This window comes from Amblyomma americanum, chromosome 1 (genome assembly GCF_052857255.1).
Source record: "Amblyomma americanum isolate KBUSLIRL-KWMA chromosome 1, ASM5285725v1, whole genome shotgun sequence".
NCBI classification, from domain to species: domain Eukaryota; kingdom Metazoa; phylum Arthropoda; class Arachnida; order Ixodida; family Ixodidae; genus Amblyomma; species Amblyomma americanum.
In genome coordinates, this window is record NC_135497.1 from 168596757 (window position 1) to 168619942 (window position 23186).

Consider the following 23186-nt stretch of genomic DNA (forward strand, 5'->3'; position numbering starts at 1 on the left):
CCCCGGCTCAAAAATGTGGGTTAAAAACCCTGAAGTGTAAGCACTTCCTTGTTAACGGCTCCTAGAGTGTAGAAAAGAAAAAAAAACTGGTCGATTTTCTCGTAGTATTGAAGGAATTTGGGATATTATTGTGCACAATGTCTATAATTCAGCAAGCGCGAGAGCGCGAAACCAAACTTGCAGATTTATTGCGAAGCATAGTTTCGTAAGAATAAAGGTAGCAAATTAGACTAACCTCTGAGGAGGGAAAAACGATGACACTGCGCAAATATAACCAGGCACGTGCAATATATCAATAGACGACAAAATGCTTTAAATTGTTTAATTGTAAAGGTTGAATGTTTCCGACAGTGGTCTTCTACCATGTCACCTGCATCTCAGACAGCTGACATTTGTGTGCGTCTGTGTGTGGGAAGGGGGGGGGCAGTTTTTCGCCCTGTACTAGCGCTTCGCGGATGCAGCGTATTCGCTCGCTAACCGCGGACGGGTTCGTGCTCGAGGGAACAAAGGGAGGGACGATAAACCGTGAGCGCTCATATGCTCTTTATTACACTTGCAAACAACACACCGAGCAGGCCAGCTAGCTTCAAAGCATCAAAGAGGCATTCCTCGGAAGCAGAAGGCTACTTAAGAAGGGCTTCCGACTTGCAGGCTGGGGCGAGACTTCGGCAGTATCGGCGACGAACGTTTGCACGCGCCGAGAATGGCAGCCGGGTCTCCCCGTGCGCTCCGCATCCATTGGGCAAATCCATCTCCGGGCATTTGCCGGGTCAGTTGACGAGAGCGCGCGTTTGCTGCGCTCGCTACGCTGCCGGGTACCAGAAGCCTGCGGCGGCGGGGTGTCACGGGCCCTCCGTGCGCCTGCCGCGGGAGGCGACGATGAGACGAGAGCGTGCGGCTAAAACCACGGCTGAAACCGCTGGCCGGAACCCCAAGAGACTCGTATCGGCTTCGCGGAATTCTGCGTAGCCTTCGAAGGGGCGCTCCCATTGCTGCTTCCACTTCCCCATGTGGGAGCTTAACCCTCGCTCAGCCGACTCTGTTTCCACGCATGTTCGTCGGCCGCGTCGAAACGGAGGGGGATACCGGCTTTCGACACGTTATAAGCTTTGGTTTGAGGAATTTGAAGGGAAGTGTTGCTTGTGGGATATTGGAACGTGTTCAGTGCTGGTGAGTAGAAAAACCCGTAATAGACTGGGTTGAAATAAACAAGTTTTCAGGCGTGACTATAAAGGACACCAAAATGACGCCGCTCAACGCGACGCCACATCAGATGAAACTGCATAAGATGCTCATAAGAGAGAGCCAGAGAACATATGGCAGGTTCTCTCAGATCATGAATCGCAGGTTACCAGTATCCCTCAAGAGATAAGTGTACAACAGCTGTATCTTACCGGTACTCACCTACGGGGCAGAAACGCGGAGGCCAACGAAAAGGGTCCAGCTTAAGTTAAGGACAACGCAGCGAGCGATGGAAAGAAAAATGATAGGTGTAACGTTAAGAGACCGGAAGCGGGCAGAGTGGGTGAGGGAACAAACGCGGATTAGTGACATCCTAGTCGAAATCCAGAGGAAGAAATGGGCTTGGGCAGGGCATGTAATGCGGAGGCAAGATAACCGCTGGTCCTTAAGGGTAACAGAGTGAATTTCAAGAGAAGGCAAGCGTATCAGGGAGCGCCAGAAGGTTAGGTGAGCGGATGAGATTAGGAAGTTTGCAGGTATAGGATGGGCGCAGCTGGCAAAGGACAGGGTTAATTGGAGAGACATGGGAGAGAAGTTTGCCCTGCAGGGGGTGTAGTCAGGCTGACGTTGAAGAGAGAGCCCGCGAGAAGTTCAGTAGAAGTCAGATTAATTATTGCAGAGCGTAACATGTATAAAATAGAATCGTAAAAGTGCTCAGAAGTGCATGACAAAGAAAGACGGACGCACAGTGCGCTTATTTCCGTCTGACTTTATTCGTATGGGGAAGCGGTATTTTTGCCTTAGGCGTTGACTTGCGCATGCTTACTTTGGTTTTGCAGTGAGCGGTAAACGCTGAATATTTTTGTTCTTTTTCGCCTCCTTCTCTTCATCGAGCACCCCCTGATCCACACTTCAGAACAGGGGGTAAGGGTAAGTTATATAAATCGCGACTGGGCTACACTTACCCCTTCCATGCTACATGTATAACCCACTTATTATGAAGGCTGATTCAGTTGCAGTGGTGGTCCTTTTTTTTTGCGTCCACTAAATTCTTCTTAAGAATACGACTTAAGAAAGATTTCTGGACGCCGTTTTCCTCATCTCCTTGTAACTTTTCGCTTTTCAAGCCATATCGTAACAAAACGTGTATTTTTTGCACCTGGAACAAAAGCGTTTTTCTTTCAGTCCCATACAAGGACCCCGCCAGTAAAAACCTGGCTGAACAAAAACGGTTTTTACGTGCCGTGAGGAATGACCTGTTTTCTTGAAAGAAGGCAGAAGATAATGAACATGTCTTCATTCCCAATATTAACGCGGTATTATTTTGTATCCTCTTGCAATTCACAATTAAGGATTTCGCACTTATTTCGCATGGTATTACGTTTCTGCCTGCCAAAGACGGCGCGATCCCGTTAGATATCATATTCATGCTTGGCTGATATGCAGTGTGCCGTAGTGCAATAGATTTTTAGCCACTGGCGCCCCGGAACCTAATCTGTATATGAATATTTTGTGAAGCGTTTTGTAAAAATCCATTATGTTCAGTAAACAGCCTGAGGCGATGAAATTGTATTGCGGTTTAGAAACCTAACACAACTGAAAAGGTTGAAATGTTCGCACCCAGCTAAGAGTGCTGCAGTTTTGTGAATAATCACCAGAGTAGAATAGAAGGAACGAAATATATATTTCTTTCTTTAGCTGTTGCTCTCTTTGGATGAATGGTTGCACCCTTACGTTGCTCACTTCGGACGAAAATTTGCATCCTAAGGTATGAATTGTAGCAGACAGAGTCTACTGTTAGTCTCTGAGGTTAGTCTCGAGAAATTATAATGGCTGTGGCAACACTGTTAGTCTCCGAAAAAAACAAATTTTTCGTCCCAAAGGACGAACAATTTTCTAAAGTTTGACGGACTTGCCATCCTGTCTCGTGCTGTGTCGCGCGATTCAACCCTTTGGTTGGCCATGCGGTCCGCGATCTCCCTAAGCTGCGCAGTCACGCGTGTGTTGTCGTTGCTTTGCGCACGCGGCTCCGCAGTCCGCTTCCGAGCGCTGAGGCAGGGCTGTGGGTTGTAATGAGGTTTTGGGGTTAGTTCAGTGTTCTTCAATGCAGCTGACTTGGTAATGAACATTGTGCTCTCAATTATCTGCGTCTTCCTTCAGAGCGAGAGCGCATACGCGCGGTGAACGCTTACGGTACTTTCAGCTTGCTCTTGCCCGAATTCGCCCTTCATTTTTAAGCAACGTCATGTACTGCCGGAAGGCGGGATTTTTGTCTAATGCTTTTATGATCGAAAAAGAGAATGTGCTTTCTTTTTGAAGGACTTCGCGTGTAGCGGTAACTGGCACTATGCGTTAGGCGCGCTAGGCCCGGGCACCAAGAACCTGTTGGAAGAACAGATTTTGGGCATGTCTGTCTACAGAATGTCAGACGGGCGGAAGCGTCCTGCCGAAGGAGATGCAGCGGAGCAAAACTTACACATCCTTAGCAAGCAAACCCGAATACTGCACTCGCAATCCATGCGACAGCTATTCGGTAGCCGCCCGGACTCCACGTCCGAACTGAGAGGAGACGACACCTTCCAATCGGTCCCCATGCCCCAGCAGGAAGAGTGGTAATTGTCAGTAACGGTAGTAATGACCCCGAGCTCGTTATACAAATTTTGCGAGTTCCCAGAGACCATGGGGTGGTCGCGGTGTACCATGACAGTAAAAAACTCACCACGTGGGGATACGCCATGAGAAAGACGCAGCTCAATTGTGACACGGAGAAAAGATCCGCGGGCGTTTTCACGAGCGTGTCGCGCCTTCCCGTCATTGCCCTTACCTTTACATGCCAACGCAAGTTTCGATAGCCCGCACCACACCAAGGCGCTGAAAAGCTTCGTAAAGGTAACGCGCCACAGCCTGTGCACTCCGTGGAAGATGGACTCCGGTGGTGCAACCCGTCAACGCTCTGACATGCTTTTTCACGGCGTAGCGTGCATAGGGCTAAATGCGCACGTAGACACGGGAATGTTCCGCGTGACGTAGGCTGCCAGTGGCAATCTTATGAAGGCTAAGTCCGTTCAGCCGTTCAGCGAGACGGACCAAGTGGCGCTGGCGAAGCGTTGCTGGGGCTTATAAATAACACCGGGCACGGAGGAAGAGCAGAGTGACGACTCGACGGACGTGTGTACAAACATAGGTGCACGGCGGCACAACTTTTCCAACGACTTTGTTGGCGTAAAAAACACGAGTCCTCGCCTGACAAAATTTGTGAACCAGTTTCTTTTCTAGGGCCGCGTGGATACACCAATTCTAAACTATGAGCACACGTTTGAAAACACCTGGCTGCGTCTGGGACACAACTACGACTGTGGCAACGCGTTTTACACGCGCACTGCCCTCCCCTAACAGCGCAGTGCACATGCTTTGTTACGAGCAGTCTCTCGCACATGGAGGCAAGATCCGACCATGGATCCGACCGTCGACCAGATAATGCGCCTTCGCACTGCCGATCCACGCGCCAAGTACTTGGGCTCATTAGAGGTTGATTACTTCCGCCAGAGACTAAGCCCCATGGCAATTGGTAAAACGCAGCCCAGCTTGGGCTTTGGCATACTAGCGGTACCGAAATCGAATAAAGACGACCCAGGCTGCGCGGACAAATTTCAGGATGTGGCGGCATTTCTCCAAGTGGACACTCATCTAGTCGTTCACAGGGACATTTACATCGTAGCTGCACACCGCGTCATGCCTCCCTAAACGAAGGCCCCTACCTGCGGCACACAAAAGCAAAGATCAAAGCGGCCACAAGCAGCCTGACGTGCCACGGGCGCTTCACGCAGCTGTACCAAACTGCCGCCGAGGTTATTGAACACGAGAAAGAGTTGGCAACCACCGCCGCAGAGCAAATTAAACCACCGGTTGCAAGCAGCTCTAAGCACGTCACGGCAAGATCGATCACAGTACCCTCTGGGCCGCACTGAACGCTTTATTTCCTACTACTCCTCTTGTGCCCTTTCGTCTGCAAGTATTGACGGGAAAAGGAAGCAGCACCACTGTCTGAAGGGCTTCCCCGTCGGTGCATACAAATCTTCGCGTGGCTGCACAAAAGCAAAACATTGGTATTTGCAGTCGATATACTCTTTTCAAGAGATGAATTTAAAAATATTTAAATATATATATATATATATATATATATATATATATATATATATATATATATATATATATATATATATATATATATATATATATATATATATATATATATATATATATATGTTTCCAAAGGGGGACCTAGTACGACAACTACAGAAGCTTGGCAGTGGTAGGAATAGCAGCAGCAACAACGGCGGCGGCGGTACACTACGTCCGCGGCTGTTCGTACTTTCAAGTTTCATCCGGTTGTAAACTAAATATCCGTCCTGAACCGACAATTACTTTTCTTGTATAACTATTCACACTTTTACTTGCAGCGCCTTAGGGGATATAAAACAGGGTCCCTGTAGACGAGTCAGGACACGGACCTTCGCCGTCTCCACCCCATACGTGGTCTCTCTGCTGCACTGTCTGACCGAACCTAGGTGAGTACATCTCGAGAACCGTTGGCCGTATGGCCCCCCTATTTTTTTAAAGATAATAATGTTCCCCTGCGAATTTTGCTCTCTCACAATACTATCGTGCTATATGAGGAAAAAAATGACTTTACAGCGGCAATTTACTGTTGTGCGTGCGTGCGTGCGTGCGTGTGTGCGTGTGTGTGTGTGTGTGTGTGTGTGTGTGTGTGTGTGTGTGTGTGTGTGTGTGTGTGTGTGTGTGTGTGTGTGTGTGTGTGTGTGTGTGTGTGTGTGTGTGTGTGTGTGTGTGTGTGTGTGTGTGTGTGTGTGTGTGTGTGTGTGTGTGTGTGTGTGTGTGTGTGTGTGTGTGTGGTGTGTGTGTTGTGTGTGTGTGTGGTGTGTGTGTGTGTGTGTGCGCGCGTGTGTGTGTGTGTGTGTGTGTGTTAGAATACAAATTAAAAAAACACCAGTTGTTAACACTGGGCAACGGTCCGCGGCGTACTGTATCACTTCGCTTGCCAGTCATAAAAGTAAACGTAATCAACTTTTCAATATCTGACTTTATTAAACAAGCCAGGTATGAAAAGTTTAAAACTCATAACTTTTTTCTTGTGATTAGCTTCTCTTTTAGGTGAGAAGTTTTAACAACGGACTACTTTTTGTCGTGGTGGAATTCTGTGCGCCGGTCGTGAATGTGGGTGGGATTTCATTGCAGACTTAAGTTGTATTCGACTATAGGATGGAGGGAAAGAGGAAGAGGTGCGACACGGATCGGACAGTGACACGTCTACCGAAGCAAAGGAGGCACCACTGGCCTATATTTTTTAGCTATTTTTCTGTGACCCTGAGCATATTTCCAGGGACGGCCTCCAAACTGCACTCGCTGAGGCAAACAAGACGGTTCTCGTGAATTCAATGAAACTATGGAAGGCTCTGAGCCAATTGAGCAAGGGTCGGATAGTGTAAAAGACGCAAACTTACCCTAGTCAGGAGCAGAATCATCAGGAGTACAAGAGGATATGCAGTCCATTATCCAGTGTGGGCCTACAAGCTACACCGCGTTCCGAAACGAAGAAAAATTGCGCACAACGTGTTTCCACCAGAGCTACGATTGTAAAGCTGAGAACCTTTGTCGTGAACTTATTAGACGGTTCGCAATCAGCCCCACTTGTTACGCAGTTGATGAAGTCTCCCTCTACGTCAGCGACACAAGCATTCCTCACCTACTCGTAATTCACGACTGCAGCTCGTCAAATGGCTCATGCGGATGCGTTGCATTCCTTCGCCTCGTGAAATGACCAAACCGCTCGTCAGTTCGGTCTACAAACGCAACACGCAGGGACTTCTTCTATCTCACCTAATATATGTTTAGCGAACCCAGAATATAGGTATAGTTTTAGGTGGGAGGGCAAGACAGGGGTGGCGACTGGGGCGCTGAAGCTGTGAGACACACACACAATTCACGAGTAAAGAACACGTCACACACAGGAATTTTGAATACACTTCTCTCACAGCTTCCGAGTACAACTGCGTGCAGTGACGGCCGCAAAGATGCCCCAGATAATAAAAACGCGGAGCGAATACGCACACAAAAGGGTCAGGGCATAAGAACACGTACCAACAGGAAAGCGGAAGAGCAATCTACGACTGGCTCAGGCAGAACCCCGTATCGCCACTGAGCAAAACTGTGCGCACGCCAAAATGGCTGTCCGACCCCGATATGAGCTTGACCTGACTGGAAAACAAGCATCTGCAGCACTCGATTTACGTCCTAAACGACGAGCTATGGATTTGGACCACGCTTGACTGCATCGAAATGTATTGCAACGCCGGGCCCCTCTTTGATGCACCGAACGGGAACGTGGCAGCCTACTGGATGGGCGTGAACGAGTAGTACGCTGCAATATAGGAACTGCTCGCATTCCAGTTTGAGCACGACCACGAGGATATTCACACTTTGTAAGCAGTTTGTACGCCCTGGTGGTGAAGCACATCCCCAAGAACTGTGGGACACAATTCGCAGCTTTTAGCAGATTTTCCAACTCTTCTCTGCAAGACACAGTGGGCCGCCGCATTCTTGTGTGGAACGGTCCAAACTGCGAATCAACCGCGTTCGGCAAGGTAAAGAAAATTTTCGGGGGCGACGTGGACTCGGTGGCCGTCAAGTGCCTCCAGGACCAGACCATCTCCTGCACGCTGGCAATCGCCCTCCCAAACAACGGGGTGTTCCCCACGGACGACGCCTCTAACCACTGCATGTTCCGCTATCGATGGAAGCCCTTCCCCGCCCTGGAGCACTACGACAAGACCCACCTATTTACCTTAATTGATTTGCTTCATAAATACGTCACGGGCGGTGACTATGTAACCACTCGGGCCTCGGTTCAGCCACATTAAACTTTCTTCCGGAGTGCTTGGCCAATGCTTCGTATTTTACTACGACACCAGCATCCACAAGTCTTGTCCTCATGTTTTGTAGTAACACACACAGCTAAATAACACATGTGCCGTAGTAACACACGGTCTCGCGTTTTAATACGACACCCACGACGACAAGTCTTGTCCTCATTATCCACGCGTGCCAGCCGCGAAATCTGCGCAAAACATGCAGCAGACGGTGTGACATACGCAGGACTCGGTAACGTCAGCAAACGTGGTAGTTGCCAGACAACCAAGCTGTTCACAAAGAAACTAAACAATTAATTTTGAAAGCATTCTTCTCTCCAATGAAGCTCAAATTTTCAGAAACTGTAGCGCGACATAGGATGGGTAAGATGAAATAAAACAATTTATGCTCCAAAATTGGGTGCTATGGCCCTGTAGCCGGAAAGGGTCTTTTTTTAACACAGGTATTTTGCAGTGTTTTACACGCCTTTTCACGAACTACTACGCTTTTATTCCTGTGAGGAAAAACGCTAGAGACCCCCCCCCCCCCCCACACACACACACACACTACACTTTTTTTTTCTGTGGTGAACGGCACAGTAAACGAGGGGCACAGGCCCTTGGGACACCGCAGAAAATGTTGCTCCTTAGTCATATTCGTTTCTTGCACTTCTGGTGACAAGCATGCACTCATTTCTTCGATGCGGTAAGAGTAGTTATTCTTAAATTCAGTGTATTTCTTCTTTAAATTCGTTCAAACGAATGTTGCATGAAATTATGAGGCACTTCGCAGTCACCAATGGACGTATCGCCATGGGCAGCACTGGCAGCGCTTGCAGCCTCGGTTGCATTTGTTGGAGTCTTCTGGGTACTGAAGAGAAAATACGACCACAGCTTCTTCCGGAGGCACGGGATTCCGGGTCCGAAGCCAGAGCTTCTCTTGGGGAACTACAAGCAGCTGGACAAAGATCGGATCAAGGTATCCATCAGTGTGTGTCGTAACAGTACCGCAGCAAAGACTACGATATCGAAACTAACCTTTGAGGTACATAGTAGAAGACCACCTGCCCCACAAAAACTAAGGGAATTTTTCCGAGGGTAGACAATGACATGTAATGTCATGTAATGTCTCAACCGAGACCTTTGAGGAAATAAATAAATAAATAAGCAGTCTTGTATTTTTGAGTGCCTTTTCACGCAAGATCTTTTGTATAATAAGTTTAAATGCCGATACCATTACGTGATTGTCTGGGCTGAACGCAGGTAATTTCTGACGTTTACTCTCTTAAACGTTACGATTTGCGGAAGTAAGTGTTCTGTAATTTTGTCTCGATTTCATGACTTAGATTCAATTGCTATAGGACTAACGAGGTTAGCGTGCTCTTGAGTATTTTTCTGCACTCTGTATTGAAGTTATTTGCATTTTCCAGAAGCTTTTTGCTAGCTAGGATCTGTAGACTAAAGCCATACACTCAGTGCCTTGTTAGAATTGTTTGGAATGTGCTGTGAAAGTCTTGCGTTTCTTTTAATTATTTCGTTTGCCGCATTCCACGTGCCACGCGTGCCAATCCAAACTACACTTTTCGGTTTTGTGTACACTGGCAAGTGACATGTCGAAAGCGATGCCTTTTCGTGTCGTCACATGATCCCGCAGCTACCCACAGGTTTGCGCTGTTATAACTCATTCGCTACTGTTAAAATTAAAATAAGCTGACAAAATGTTTGAACGTGCCATCTGAAAAAGACAAACCACTGTTCGTTCTCCGTGCTGTTGGTCTCCATGTGATCTCATTCCTTCAGTTTTTTTCATCACCACCGGTGTCAGGGCTACTTCACGTCTGCAAATTCACAGATGAAAAAGTGGTGAAGTAAAAAAAGTGTGTGTGTGTTTGCGGGGGCGGGGGGGGGGGGGGGGAGTCATTTAGCCGGGTAGACTTCCTCGATACAAGGCAGCACATTCAGCGAGCGCCACCTAGAAAAAAAAAGGCCTCTGCGCCTCGCACGTCTCCATTGACGTCACGCACCTTGCCCGGTTTACCATATCAGAGCACGAATCTAGAACACAGGGCTCAAGAAGCGGCCGTAAGAAGCAAGCATCCTGTCTTGCCTTGTCGGGTAAGCTCGGGTTGGTTCGGAGGAGCATCACGCAGCTGTAGCCAATGGGAGGAAGCTCGGGAAAGTTCGGGGAAGCATTGCGCCAGCTGTAGCCAATGGGATGAGAAGAGGCGAAGAATTAACACATGCTTTCACACGTCTACTGGGTTTTATTACTGGGTTTCAGGAGACGTAAAGAGGCCTTTTCTTTCTAAGAGACACTGATTCAGCGCGCACCGATATTGGGCGGTTATTATCAACCATGCTCCTCTGTTTCATTCTCTTTTTTTTTCTAAGTTATCATTTCCACTGTCGTAGTTTCCGCAGTTAAGTTAGAACAGAAAGTTTCATTATGGACTTGTGGCTATTAATAACTTTTGGCTTTTGCGCTTGCCTCTAATGAAATCATTTTTGAAACGTCTCAACGGCAATGCATACCTACCAATTTTCAATTTTTTTAAACTGTAGCACTGGAAACCAGTGGAATGTTTCTACTAGCCTCAATTTGCTTCACTTTTACTGATGTTCTTAATAATTTTAGCCGATCGTGCACGTTCTGCAATTAATAACAGGCGCTGGCAAGATAAGTACCTTCCCCGTTAGTTAAAATACAACTTCGCACAGTCTCTTGTCAGAGCTTGCTGCCTATAGCGACAGGCCATCGCAAGCATCTCTTACTGTTGCCTTTTTTATGACTTAAAAGGGAACGTTCATTTTTACTTCTTCGTACTAATTGCTCGGTTTTTCTGGCCATTTGAACAGGTGATGGATAGATGGGTTAAGCAGTACGGCAAGGTTTTCGGTTTCTACATGGCCGAAATTCCGTATGTGATCATCAGCGACGTGGAAATGATCAAGGAGTGCTTCGTGAAACACGTGCACGCATTTCACGAAAGACCGCCAATGCTGATACCAGTGGAGCCTCTTTTGAGCAGCCTGCTGTACGTCACGGGTAAGTACGCTGTTGCAAGAAGCTCGCAAAAGCACCTTCAGCTATCGTTTTTGCGCGTGAATTCTGTTTAATATAGTTAGCTACGCATTTACAAAAACCAAGTCTCCATGGTCTAAATTTTATGAACGCATGTTTGATACTGCTCTGAAAGGCAAAACAAGCTTGGTGCCCCGTAACCCTGCATCTATGTTAAGTGAATACTTGCAAGAGCCCGCATTAATTATGAACACAAAGTATGTACCGAGAAGGAAAGGGCGGAGCTTGCAGCCACAGACTTGTGGTGAAACGGTAAGAGGTTTAGACGAGTGTCTCTTTTCACTTCTTTGCGTATGTCCCGCCGCGGTGGCTCAGTGGTTATGGCGCTCGGCTGCTGACCCGGCAGACGTGGGTACGACCCTGGCCACGGAGGTCGAATTTCGGTGTAGGCGAAATGCTAGAGGTCCGTGGACTGTGTGGTGTCAACCGCATGTTAAAAAAGTCCGGCTGGTCGAAATTTTCTGAGCCCTTCATTACAGCGTCCTTCATAGCCTGAGTCGCTTTCGAACGTTACACCCCCATAAACCCAAACCCAAACCCAAACTTCTGTGCATAAACCAAGATTTTCAATGGTTCCCAAGGCTGCCATGCTCGCTAATTGATTTTGCAGTACTGCTAGTGCAGTATCCGCAGCGCTCCAACTCTCTGGAGGCGGAGTAAAACTTTCATACTCAACATTTAAAGATTTTAAATGCCAGGGGTGCTGCTAGAGCTCAAAAACTCGGACTAGCAATGAATTTGGGAACGCTTTAAAAGGACGATTGGTTAGCTGAGAAAGAATTTCATATTTCGACATTTCTTGCAAACTGAATTGCGCTTTTGGCCCATTAAAGTAAACCATAGTCCCATTTTGGATAATAGAAGGAAATCATTATTCTGCATACCTAGCCTGCGCGGGGGTATTAGCATAGTCCGAATGTGCGCTCAATTTCTCAACTTCTGTCCCGTCAAATCTACTGACCGGGGGAAACACGCCAACTTGGCATCTTCTGTTGTGTCAAAATTTTTAACATGTAGCGAAGAATTGTTGGCCCACACAGTACCGAAAAAAAGAAAGAAAGAACGAAAGCAACTCTCCATGACTTTGACTGCTTGCGTACGACGGATTGCCACACTTCGTAACGGTGGAGCAGCTGAACACGTTCGCGAACGTTCGGATTGCTCAATTTCGAGACGATGCAGTCTGCGTAAAATGACGCTGTCGTCTGCACGTCATACTGTTTCTGTAATTCTGTGGTGCAAGATAAACCTTGTTTCACCCACAGGAAACCGTATATACGTTTAAGCTATCTAGAGATGAAAATACACGAAGTTACTTTCTGTCAACGTTGTGTTCTCTCGCACAACATGCAGAAAGTGCATGCGAGAAAGAGCGTATTTCACGAGATTTTTGTGGCTGTCTCATCTTGATGCACACAGATACGCAGTCGATTTTGTAGATGAACAAACAGCAGTGGTCGTAAATAAGCTCTTCTGACTTTTTTGCAGGAGATAAATGGAAAAAAGTGCGCAGTGTCGTGAACCCGAGTTTCAGCTCCACTAAAATGAAGCTCATGACACGAACGATTGTTGGCTGCTGCGAGACGACGCTGGAAGTCATCAGTGATCACGTAGCGGATGGAAAGTTTGTTAACATGACGAAGTTATTTAAGGGCTTGTCCCTGGACGTCATATCCAAGTGCGCCCTTGCTTGGGAGGTAGGTATACTTATAATATGTTGGTTGATATGTTCGTGTTCTACGACAAACAAAAAATACTGAGCACCCAGAAAACTTTAGTCACATGTGTAACCTACTTAAAAACTTGAGACGTGATGCAAGACGACAATGTAGTGCTTACTGGGAAAATGAGCGCCGATAGCTAAAATAGTGCATGTCTGTTGGAGTTCAAATTATCGACATGATGAGAAATGCGGTCCCTTGTAGCGTTTAGTACATTTAAGTGCAGAGTTTGGTGACATGCTTGACAAAGCAGATGTTTTTGAAATGAATTTATAGATCACGGGCATCATTTTTTTTTCTTCAGAATACAAAGCATTCTTTAAGACGCCGCTAGGTAGTACTTTAGTCGATGCTTTGAACGCAGTGATTTGTCGTAGGTAGTATCAGGCCTCTGGCGGAGGATGAATGCTCATGGCAGTGCCCAAGAAATCTTTAAACCAGTGGCGGCGTGAGCATAAAACAAATTAAAACTTGCGGATTTCTGAAGTAAACCTCAATTTTATTGTTAATAGGGACGCAGGCGGGCAGCGACTTACTGGCTACTCATCGCCAACATAACTAAAAACTTGCCTTTCTTTCTTACTGTGACAATGAAACGACGCTACTTTTTCGTCATCCCCGGAATCGTCATTCGGCGTGATGGATGAGGAGAATTAATTAAAATGGAAGAATAGTAATCTTCGCGATATCAAGGCTTCACTGTTTCAACGGTTCGGTAAGCCACCGCAGAATGTAACGCACTACATTGCCGCCTGCGCGCAGGTTGGTTGCCAAGGAGACCCAAACGACCCTCTGCTGAAAGTCGTCAGGAGCGTCGCCGAGGACACCGAGGACACATTGGTCGAAGGCGCACTCAAGGTTCCCGCTTTCCGGAGCGCTCTGCGATGGGTGTTTCCGTTTACGCCGATCTCCAGAATTTACTGTGAGCTGCTAGAGCGCCTGCGCCAGATCATCTACTTACGCAGAAGCGGAGACAAGGCGTGGACGCTTGATATGCTGCAGCTCCTGCTTGATGCCCAACAGGGTTCAGGGCGAGGCAGCATCGATGGCAGAAAACTGCAATGTCCGCTCATCACCGACGACCAGCTTCTGGGGAATTGCTTCGTGTTTCTGGTCGCGGGGTACGAAACCACCGCCACCGCAATGTCCATCGCCATGTACGAACTGGCTGTGCACCCCGACGAGCAGGACGCCATCTACGAGGAACTTAAGCAAGCTCTGGAATTCAGTGGCGGTGAGCTCACGTACGAGGTCATCCACCAGCTAAAGCGTCTAGACATGTTCGTGTGCGAGTGCCTGCGCATGTACCCTCCCATTGCACTGATCACGTCCCGGCAATGCAACAAGGAAACCGTCGTTCTCGGGCAGCGTTTCCCAGCGGGCGTGAACGTGATGGCAGCAACATGGCAGGTCCACCACGATCCGCTAGTCTGGCCCGACCCGTTTCACTTTGATCCGGAAAGATTTCGAGATGGTGTCCGCGCCCACCACACCGGAGCTTTCATTCCGTTTGGCTTGGGTCCGAGGGAGTGCCTGGGAAAGCGGTTCTCCGCTCTGGAGATCAAGGCGGCCATCTGCACGACGCTCAGGAAATGTAAAGTGCTCCTGTGCGAGGAAACCGTGGTCCCTATGAAGCCGGTCGTGAGGTCGGTTTTTCTCCGCTCAGAAACCGACATCATGCTTAAACTGGGTCTGCGGAGCCCATAAGCATGGTTTGTCAGCGCAGGGGCTGGTCCGGCTTGTGTTTTTCAGTTGACTGAAAACTGTGCTGCCACCATTGGACCTTGTCATTCCTTCAACGCCACAAGTCTGTATTTATCCTGTGCCAATCATTCTAATATTTGAACTATTATGTGCTAAAGAAGACGACTCTCTATGAGTCGAGTTCGATAGGTGAAGCGAGCAGGCAAGCGAGGGTGTAAAATACCGACATGGCAGGTAGCGCGGAAGCTGTGACTGCGTATGGTGGCACAAGAGTTGATGAACTGTAGCAGGACATATTTATGAGGTAGAGCGTAATATATTAGGAGCAGAGGGAAATTGTGAAAGAACACGAACATGAGGGCGGAGTCAGTTCTTGTTTTGACTCTGTCCGGGTGCAATTGTTTTCGTCCGGGTGCAATCGTTTTCCGCCCTTATAGCCTAACTCCGATAGGGGCTAGTGGTAAATCAATGCTAGTAAAAAGGAAACAGTTTTGATGGGCACCACATCAAGTTACGATGCATACTGGGGCTTAGAAGCTGCAGTGCTTAATTTCTCCGTTCGAACATCAGGGTGCCCCGTTTGCATTTGTACCAGTTTAATTTTTTTTGTTCCCGGATGCAGTTTTTATGGAAACCGTTAGAGCATTGGTTTACCTTGTCACGCTAGACTTCGCGTGTTCTCCTGGGGCGATTAATTTTCGATGCCACAAGCCTCCACTTAATTTAGTCTCTAAGCCTTGTGCAAGCGTGTAATTCTAAACGCAGTTAGCCTTTGCAGTCCTTGTTTTGTGCAGCCATCGTGCCTAGCTGGTAAGCGCAAGCATCGACTACCTACAATCGCTGTTCAAAACATGCAAGATAAAGCGCTGATAAAGGGTGCTGGCAAAGCACTAGATGTCACCTCAAGCGCTGTTATTGTGTAATAACACATTCCTACTGCAGCGGGAGAGCGCTTGAGTAACAATTCTTCCTGAGTTAGCACAGCCTGGCTCCATGCTGAGCTGAGTCATTTATTTTTGCATTTTGCGTGTGAATCCTAACCAATAATTAAGAGAATGCAGGTTGTTTAATTTTGGGAAGCACACAAAATAACGCTAAAGCTGTGCAATTTTTACCTTGGGAAAAAAGGACACAGAAGCACAAACAAATATACGTCGAGTGGCATTAAGTCTGATTTTTTCTTTGAGCACAATACACCCGCAAGCAAGTTAATGAAAGCACTACTTCATTACATTTGTTTTGAGTATTCAGAAGAACAGAACATGCTCCCTTTGAATCAAAAGAGTGTTAGTGCGCTGACGGAGAGCGAGAAAGTAATAGGACAGTGTGAGAAAACTAATTGTATTAAACACTCGCACACTCACGCGCATTCGCTTTCCATTTGGACGAGCAGGTACTGAAGAAAGAGTGCGCATGTAATATTTTAGGGCCGCTTTCGGGCGCATTCATCCCTCCCTAACACGGCGGAAAGCACATGCTGCAGAAAAGAAAACAGCGAAAGATGACATCCATGCACGCAACCGCTTTGCGCTACATGAGTTCTAAGTCTGTGCGGTATTTCACAACTGACCGCTTTTAAACAGTGAGTAAAATACAAGCTGGTGTCTCTACTTTTTAAACTGTGAGCAAAGGAGAATCTGATAACTGGTAGAAGAAGCACGATGGTAAGAATACACTGTTCTATATCGCAGAGGAAAATTATGCGCTTGCACGCACCTAGTGCTTACGAAAGAACATACACATAATTCGCAAATAAACTTGAATGATTTGCTTACAAAAATTTATGCCGCCACCGTCTGGAAGACGTTAAAGTAACAAGCCTTAGCTGTTTGGTAGCGCAATCTACCATCCATGCGATGTATTATCACGCGATTAGGCTACTTTTCTATACCTCACGGCGAGCGGGCGCCTACCGCATTGTCAGCTGCCGAGTGCTGACGTCACGGCCGCCATGTTAAGCCTAACCATAACTAAATATTAACCTAATTAGGTGATATTGGTGTGTAACATGTTCTACTCACCGATCCCGTTACGAATATGCAATTAGTTAGATTTTGACCTAATCGGTTAATTATAATAAAGCAATTAAATCTAAGCTTAACCATAAATAAACATTAAAGGGGCTCTGAAACGCCTTCCGAGGAGAGCACATTAACTCACTTAATCACTGCGCGGCGTTGCCATGACAACCAAAGCCAAATAATACTCTTCTACACGCAGTAGACGACCCACAATCACGCGTCAAAGTTGGCGAGCCCTTCCCGCCGACTTTTTCATGCTCGCACCCTCCTCCGTCCCCCACGTCGGCGTAGACAAGGTGAGAGGTGGCCATTGGTTAGATTCTTTCAGACGTCAGGCAGCTACCGTGGCCGCGGCCAATAAGCCGCTTATCTCCGGCGGGTCGGGAAGCGCCGCTCGCAGAGGGGGGTCGGCGAAGGAGCGCCTACCTTCCAGCGTGCAAAAGGTGACGAGAGGAGAGGGAAATACGCGAAGACGCTGAAATTCAGATTTTAACTACATATAACTCAGCTTCTACAAAGCGCATTTAAAAAATCCTTGCTGGACACTATTCGTGAAGCGGCGTGCTTCAATATCCCAGGCATGCGGCAACTTTATTAGAGCCCCCTTCACAGCCCCTTTAACTTCATTATCTAATATTTGTGTCTAACGTGCCCTAGTCATCTAGAGGATTTCACATATCTAATTCGTTTTATGATGACCTCAATAATTACTTAGTTATAAGCGATTAAACACACGAGCAGGAGACAAACGAGTGCTAACTTACAACAAGTTGCACTGAATTTGCACCGCGTGTCGCAGTGCAGCAATGCGCATTGAAGGAAGTGTATGTCCAAGTGCAGACCACGTTATGGAGAGTGTAGCGTCATTACCAAGCTGTCAATCGCTCTTTCTCTATAATGCTGCAATACTTTCGATGTCGCTGAAATCTTGCTTGCTGCGCCTGCGTGATTTGTGGCCATGGCGTGCCTTTTTTTGCGATCCTTGTCTTGCACTGCGCTATATTTTGAAGTAATGTCACAGCAACATTCCAAATTGCCACGCTGTAAAAAAAAATTTGGCGTAGCACTTTATCTCATCGCTGTATGTGAAAGATAAGCTGAACATTTTCTCTCCTTTTCCTGTCGACGTTTAAGAACACTAGGAAAATAAAAACAGGTGTCCGGTGGTAAAAATATTCTAATCATTCACCAGGCAACCTTACGCGAACTCGGCCTGTTCGCTCTTTGGTTAGCAAGTGCAGAGACAGCAAGCGTAAAATAATGCAGCGATATGTATCGTCTCAGCGTCATTTGCCGAAGTAGCCATCCAGGTGGTAAAGCTGAATACAATTTCTTTCGCGTGCGGTCGCATTCCTTACACGTTTCTTACTATTGCTTGCGTGCAGTCGCTATCAGATTCAGTTTTCACTGTTTTCAGTGCGGAATAACAATACGATCCCCAGTGCAAAAATTTCCAAGAAATCTTTTTTACGTTGCAGTTGCAGTCAATGCAGAAGTAGGCTAATTTTAGAGAAAACAGCGCAGAGACTCGACGACTGCGACAAACTAGTGAAGCGCAGAACGTGCAGCGATTTTTTGTTGAAACGTGTGAAATCTGTATGCACACCAGCACAAGCAAGACAACAAATAACACCCTCACCTAGATAGGTCAGCGTGAGCTGCTTGAGTAGACTCGCTGCCGTGGCTCAGCGACATTGCCGTTTGGGTGCTGAGTGTAAGGTCGCGCGGTCCCACCCACGGCGGCAGCATTTCAATAGAGGCGAAACGGGAAAATACCCATGGACTCTGCAATGTCGGCGCACATTCAAGAGACCCATGCTGCTTTTATCTTAACAGAGATCACAGCCAAAAGCAGGGAACACTCACAGTTTTTTTTATAGTTAAGCACAAACTATAACTATTCTGGTGTCATCGGTGCACCGTCTGTTTGGCGCGTAGCCCCAGAAGAAGAATGTAATTCGGACGGTTGACCTCTGCTTGGTGCGAGATGGCGCTGCTATCTCCCTGGGGTCGTGGTAGCACCGAAGCTTGCTAATTAAGGTGCGCGTCTGGTTCCGCACACGTGCTGATGGCCATTCAACGTATGCACAAGCGTGTTTCGACAGCTTTGAGAAACAAAATTAAGTCAAAGTATGCATGCAGTCAGACGTTACTGGAACGCAACATATGAGGGAATAAATTTAATTCCCCCGCTATCTTCGCACAGCCTGCAATAGATATATGAAAGCTAATTCTTAGTTCGCAAATTCCTGAACATCAAAAAATATCAAGCACTGCGTCCCTGGAGCAAATAAAAATTTGTTCCTTGTAATGCAGTCCGGTCGAGATAAGCCAGGCTATTCACGTTATCAAGTCTCGCGCATTGCACATTCTCTGAAATGTTTATTTGCGCGTGTAAGCAGTAGTTGTGGATGAACGCTTCTCCTATTCTTCTTGCTCCCTATGCTTGGTATTTTTAGAGATATTATTTAAATACCCTAATTTCAAAAATAAACGGATACCGTCGTTATTGTTTTTGAGTTGTGGCTTCATCGTAGCCAATGGCTGTGTTCTGGAGTCAGACACAGTGTTTACGCAAACGCTCGCACGCATACGCCATAGTGGCCACAGTTTCAAGCGCTCTCTGCGGACTGATGTACTGGCCAAATACATTGTTTTTGTGTTGTCTTTGGACGAGCGGCCCTGTTGTGACGTTGCTTGAGGTGCTGGTGTTGGATGTCCTGTGCCACTGACATGTAAGTTTCGGCTTCACCCTTTTGCTTTATCTCTCGACAATAATGACCGAATGGATGTAATATTTTTTTCTTTTTATATTTCATGAAAGCGTTTGCTAAGTTTCCGCGTGGCAAATTAATTTTGAACCTAAAATGACTGATACTTGTCTTTTTTTTTCAACTGAATTATTGCTTACCTGACAAACGGACTAAGTAGGTCACAGATGGAGAATATTTCTCGGCTGCTCTTCGAGTCAGGTCATGGGTACGGCAAGGTAGTGTTTTGGATGTCTTGCTGTTTTTAGTGTACATAAATGACATCGTCATTGCTATAACTCCCGGCATGCAAATTAGACTGTTTTCTTATCATTGTTCTTGTTTAAAGTTATAACTGGTCCTAATGATGATATTGTTACGAGCAATTCGAAGGAGCACCTCCGGAGCAGACACGTAAGGAAGGAAGGAAGGAAGGAAGGAAGGAAGGAAGGAAGGAAGGAAGGAAGGAAGGAAGGAAGGAAGGAAGGAAGGAAGGAAGGAAGGAAGGAAGGAAGGAAGGAAGGAAGGAAGGAAGGAAGGAAGGAAGGAAGGAAGGAAGGAAGGAAGGAAGGAAGGAAGGAAGGAAGGAAGGAAGGAAGGAAGGAAGGAAGGAAGGAAGGAAGGAAGGAAGGAAGGAAGGAAGGAAGGAAGGAAGGAAGGAAGGAAGGAAGGAAGGAAGGAAGGAAGGAAGGAAGGAAGGAAGGAAGGAAGGAAGGAAGGAAGGAAGGAAGGAAGGAAGGAAGGAAGGAAGGAAGGAAGGAAGGAAGGAAGGAAGGAAGGAAGGAAGGAAGGAAGGAAGGAAGGAAAAAGGAAGGAAGGCCTCAGACGTTGCTGGCACATACCCACTACGGGGGAGTGGCCAAGACACAGGCGGTTAATTGCTGGATACAGGAAAGTTTTGACGGGAAAAGGAGACACGTAAAAATTGCGGTAGTCCCCAAGTGGTCCGAGTGCGCGAGCGAGAGAGAACCATCTTCTTTCTCTAGAAATGCAGGCACTTCTACGTGTTCTACAGTGGCACATATAAATATTTTCTTTTAAAGGGATTTAAAGAGCACATTGAGGTGGTGCTGTAGATTTGGGGTCCTTTGGGACGCTGAGAAACCAGTATTTGTTCGTATAAGTCGTTAAAAATTTCTACTTATCTTTCTTTATACGCCGCGCTCTTCACCTCTGCAAGACGCTAACAATTACAAATACTTGGGTGTTACCTTGACTGTTACAGTAGCGTAGAGCACGCATAATAAAGCAAAATTTTTTCTGCTTTTTGCAAACTCTGCTTTCTGAAAGTCAAATTCAGAAACTTAAGAATGCCCCTCCTGGTGTGAAATTACTCTGTTGCTTTTCATTTGTTAGACCAAAGCTAGAGATTGCCTGTATATTGTGGGATCTTTACACTAAGGAAAATATCAAGTGCATTGAAAAGAGAAAGAAAGAAATGCAGTTAGGTTTATGTTTAACAGACTCTCAAGGCTGGACTCACGCACTTAAGTTTTGATAGAAAAATCCACACGTTCTCTTAAATCACGCCAAGAATTCATTTCCTGCATTTTAACCACAAGCTACAAATAAACCAATCGGCTTATGTAACACCTTTAATAGCACGGCACACAAGACCTCGTCGTCTTGACTGACTGACACCCTATTATGTTCTCGAACAGATACGCTTAAGCTTTACTTTTTTTCACTAACAATATAGGACTGAAACGATGGTTTACAGATAGCTACACAGAGTCACTAAAGATTGCTTGCTTTTGTACTTTCGACCGGCTAACCAATTAACACCCGGCCCTCAGCCCCCAGCGGCTGCGGAGCAACTGACCAAGGCGCCGGTCAGACCTGTGACGCAGCGGAGGGTGCTAAGAGTCTCTGGCTCCGGACAGGCCGCCATTGGAAACGGAACTTGGCAACGTTTCATGCTAGAACCTTATCCAGTGAGGCTAGCCTAGCAGTGCTGTTCGTGGAACTAGCGGGCATTAAATTGAATGTCATAGGGCTCAGTGAAGTTAGGAGGACAGGTAAGGCGTATGCAGTACTAAAGGACGGGCACATATTGTGCTATCGCGGATTAGCGGATAGACGAGAACTAGGCGTGGGATTCCTCATTATTCAGGATATAGCTGACAACGTAGAGGACTTCTACAGTATTAAATAGAGGGTGGAAGCTATCGTAATTAGACTCATTAAGAGTACAGGCTGAAGGTGGTGCAGGCCTACGCGCCTACTTCCAGACATTATGATGACAGTATTATGCTGCAATTTTAGAGTGTCACAGCTTTTATATTGCCTGTGTTACGCTGTTGCTGAATTACTTTGTATTTCGTGGTCTCGAGGACCTTTTCAAACAGAAAAGTATTCTCGGATATACATTGTGCACGACACAGTGTAATGCATCTTTCACTTTTTGCTCGCATTTGGAAAACAAGAAAGCCAACTGGCAGATGCAAAAAATAAATAAAGTGATTTGCGTTTTATTCTGCTGATTTATGATTCATTTTTTAATGAAGTGTCTGATTCTTCAACTTCCTGAGACAGAACGTCATTCTTTTGCACCATACGCATGTACTATTCGCATATCCTGCGGAAAATGTTGAGGTGCTACGTCTCGCACCAGTACCTCTGTGCTAAAATAGTGGAGAAAACTTCGTGCAGTGCGGCTTACTTCAGTTCCATTCTGAACCCTTCACGTATGCTATGTTATTTCTGTGATGCTTGCAGCATTTTTTTTTTTCGCAGACAAACCCAAAGTATAGCGAGCAGGTTCTTTCTTCTCGAACCTCCAATAAAGGTTTTCCTTATCCTTTTCTTTCTTCCTGTTTTACATATTGTTTTTGTCTTTGCCGGCGGTAATATCGAAAAGCAATTTCCCCTTTATTGACGCCAGACGCGACTTAGGAATATGTTTCGAACATTGGTGGGTTCGCTATGTAATTGAAGCTATAAGCAAATCCGGAAGTAGCCTGAGCATCCGGATGTTGAAGAATATGCTAAGTACTGGGCTCAGGCTCCAACTCCTTTCCCTTGAGCGAAATAAATTGCTCGTAGGGGCTGTGCCTGAGGGCCGATGCTCGCAGGCGGCGACGAAAGGGCCGCAGAGCCGTGCTACCGGAACGTCAAGCAAGAGCGAGGCCGTGACTCAGAGCTGCTCGCAAGGTCTGAATGGAATAAAATTCGCAGAGATTTCGAACCGCGTGACGTCATCACTACGAGTGGGGCTCAGCCCAAGAGAGGATGCATTCGCGGTCACTCCGGCGCGCTCTCGGGGACGGGATGAGGCGACGCGGGGGACGAGCTCCTCTCCAGACAGGGAGACGGCGGCTGTCGGTGCCGTTGTTTAGATCTCGTTTGCATGAATTGGATTAGGCACGCCCAAGTACCTCGTTTCCTAATCGAAGATGGGTTCCCTGCGCAGTCAGCGAGGCGCTTCGCCGGGAGGAAGACGTCCGTTGTTAGCTCGATATTAAGTCTCTAGCGAGGCATATAGACACGTAACAGCTCTTTAAATGTCTGCAGACATTCCACCTCACTTGATCATCATTGGAAAAGTATTAGATGCTGCGGCCATTACATACACAGTTCTTTTTTATCTTTTTTAAGCGCTCGATGAGTTGTTTAAAAAGTGGGCCACATATTCTTGGGGGTTCTTGCGGTGTTTCCGTCGCGTTGCATGCTTCAGCAGCCTTTTGCCGGCATTAGGGCTGGCTTCTATTTCCGGCTACGTCCTTTCACGTCTGAATGACACGAACAGGCGTCTCATACTAGCGTTCAAGGAGGCCCCGACTGCCCGTCCTCCTCTCGGG

General features: G+C 46.8%; 1 protein-coding gene and 1 pseudogene across 1 annotated transcript; both read left to right on the forward strand.

Moving 5' to 3' along the window:
* The first annotated feature begins 4635 nt into the window (after window positions 1-4635).
* On the forward strand, window positions 4636-8120 carry LOC144114761 (uncharacterized; annotated as a pseudogene).
* Window positions 8121-8907: 787 nt separating this feature from the next.
* Window positions 8908-14618, forward strand: LOC144114767 (cytochrome P450 3A5-like). The gene is made up of 4 exons (XM_077648722.1): window positions 8908-9087; window positions 10965-11154; window positions 12679-12887; window positions 13674-14618. The coding sequence occupies exons 1-4, from the start codon at window positions 8908-8910 to the stop codon at window positions 14616-14618; spliced, it is 1524 nt and encodes a 507-aa protein (XP_077504848.1).
* The last annotated feature ends 8568 nt before the right edge of the window (window positions 14619-23186 follow it).

What these genes read in the sequence shown, in the direction of transcription:
- LOC144114767 (XM_077648722.1), top strand. Translation starts at nt 8,908, where the DNA reads ATGGACGTATCGCCATGGGCAGCACTGGCAGCGCTTGCAGCCTCGGTT. An exon ending in TGGACAAAGATCGGATCAAG is followed by an intron (nt 9,088 to 10,964) that starts GTATCCATCAGT and finishes CCATTTGAACAG; the next exon opens with GTGATGGATAGATGGGTTAA. An exon ending in CAGCCTGCTGTACGTCACGG is followed by an intron (nt 11,155 to 12,678) that starts GTAAGTACGCTG and finishes ACTTTTTTGCAG; the next exon opens with GAGATAAATGGAAAAAAGTG.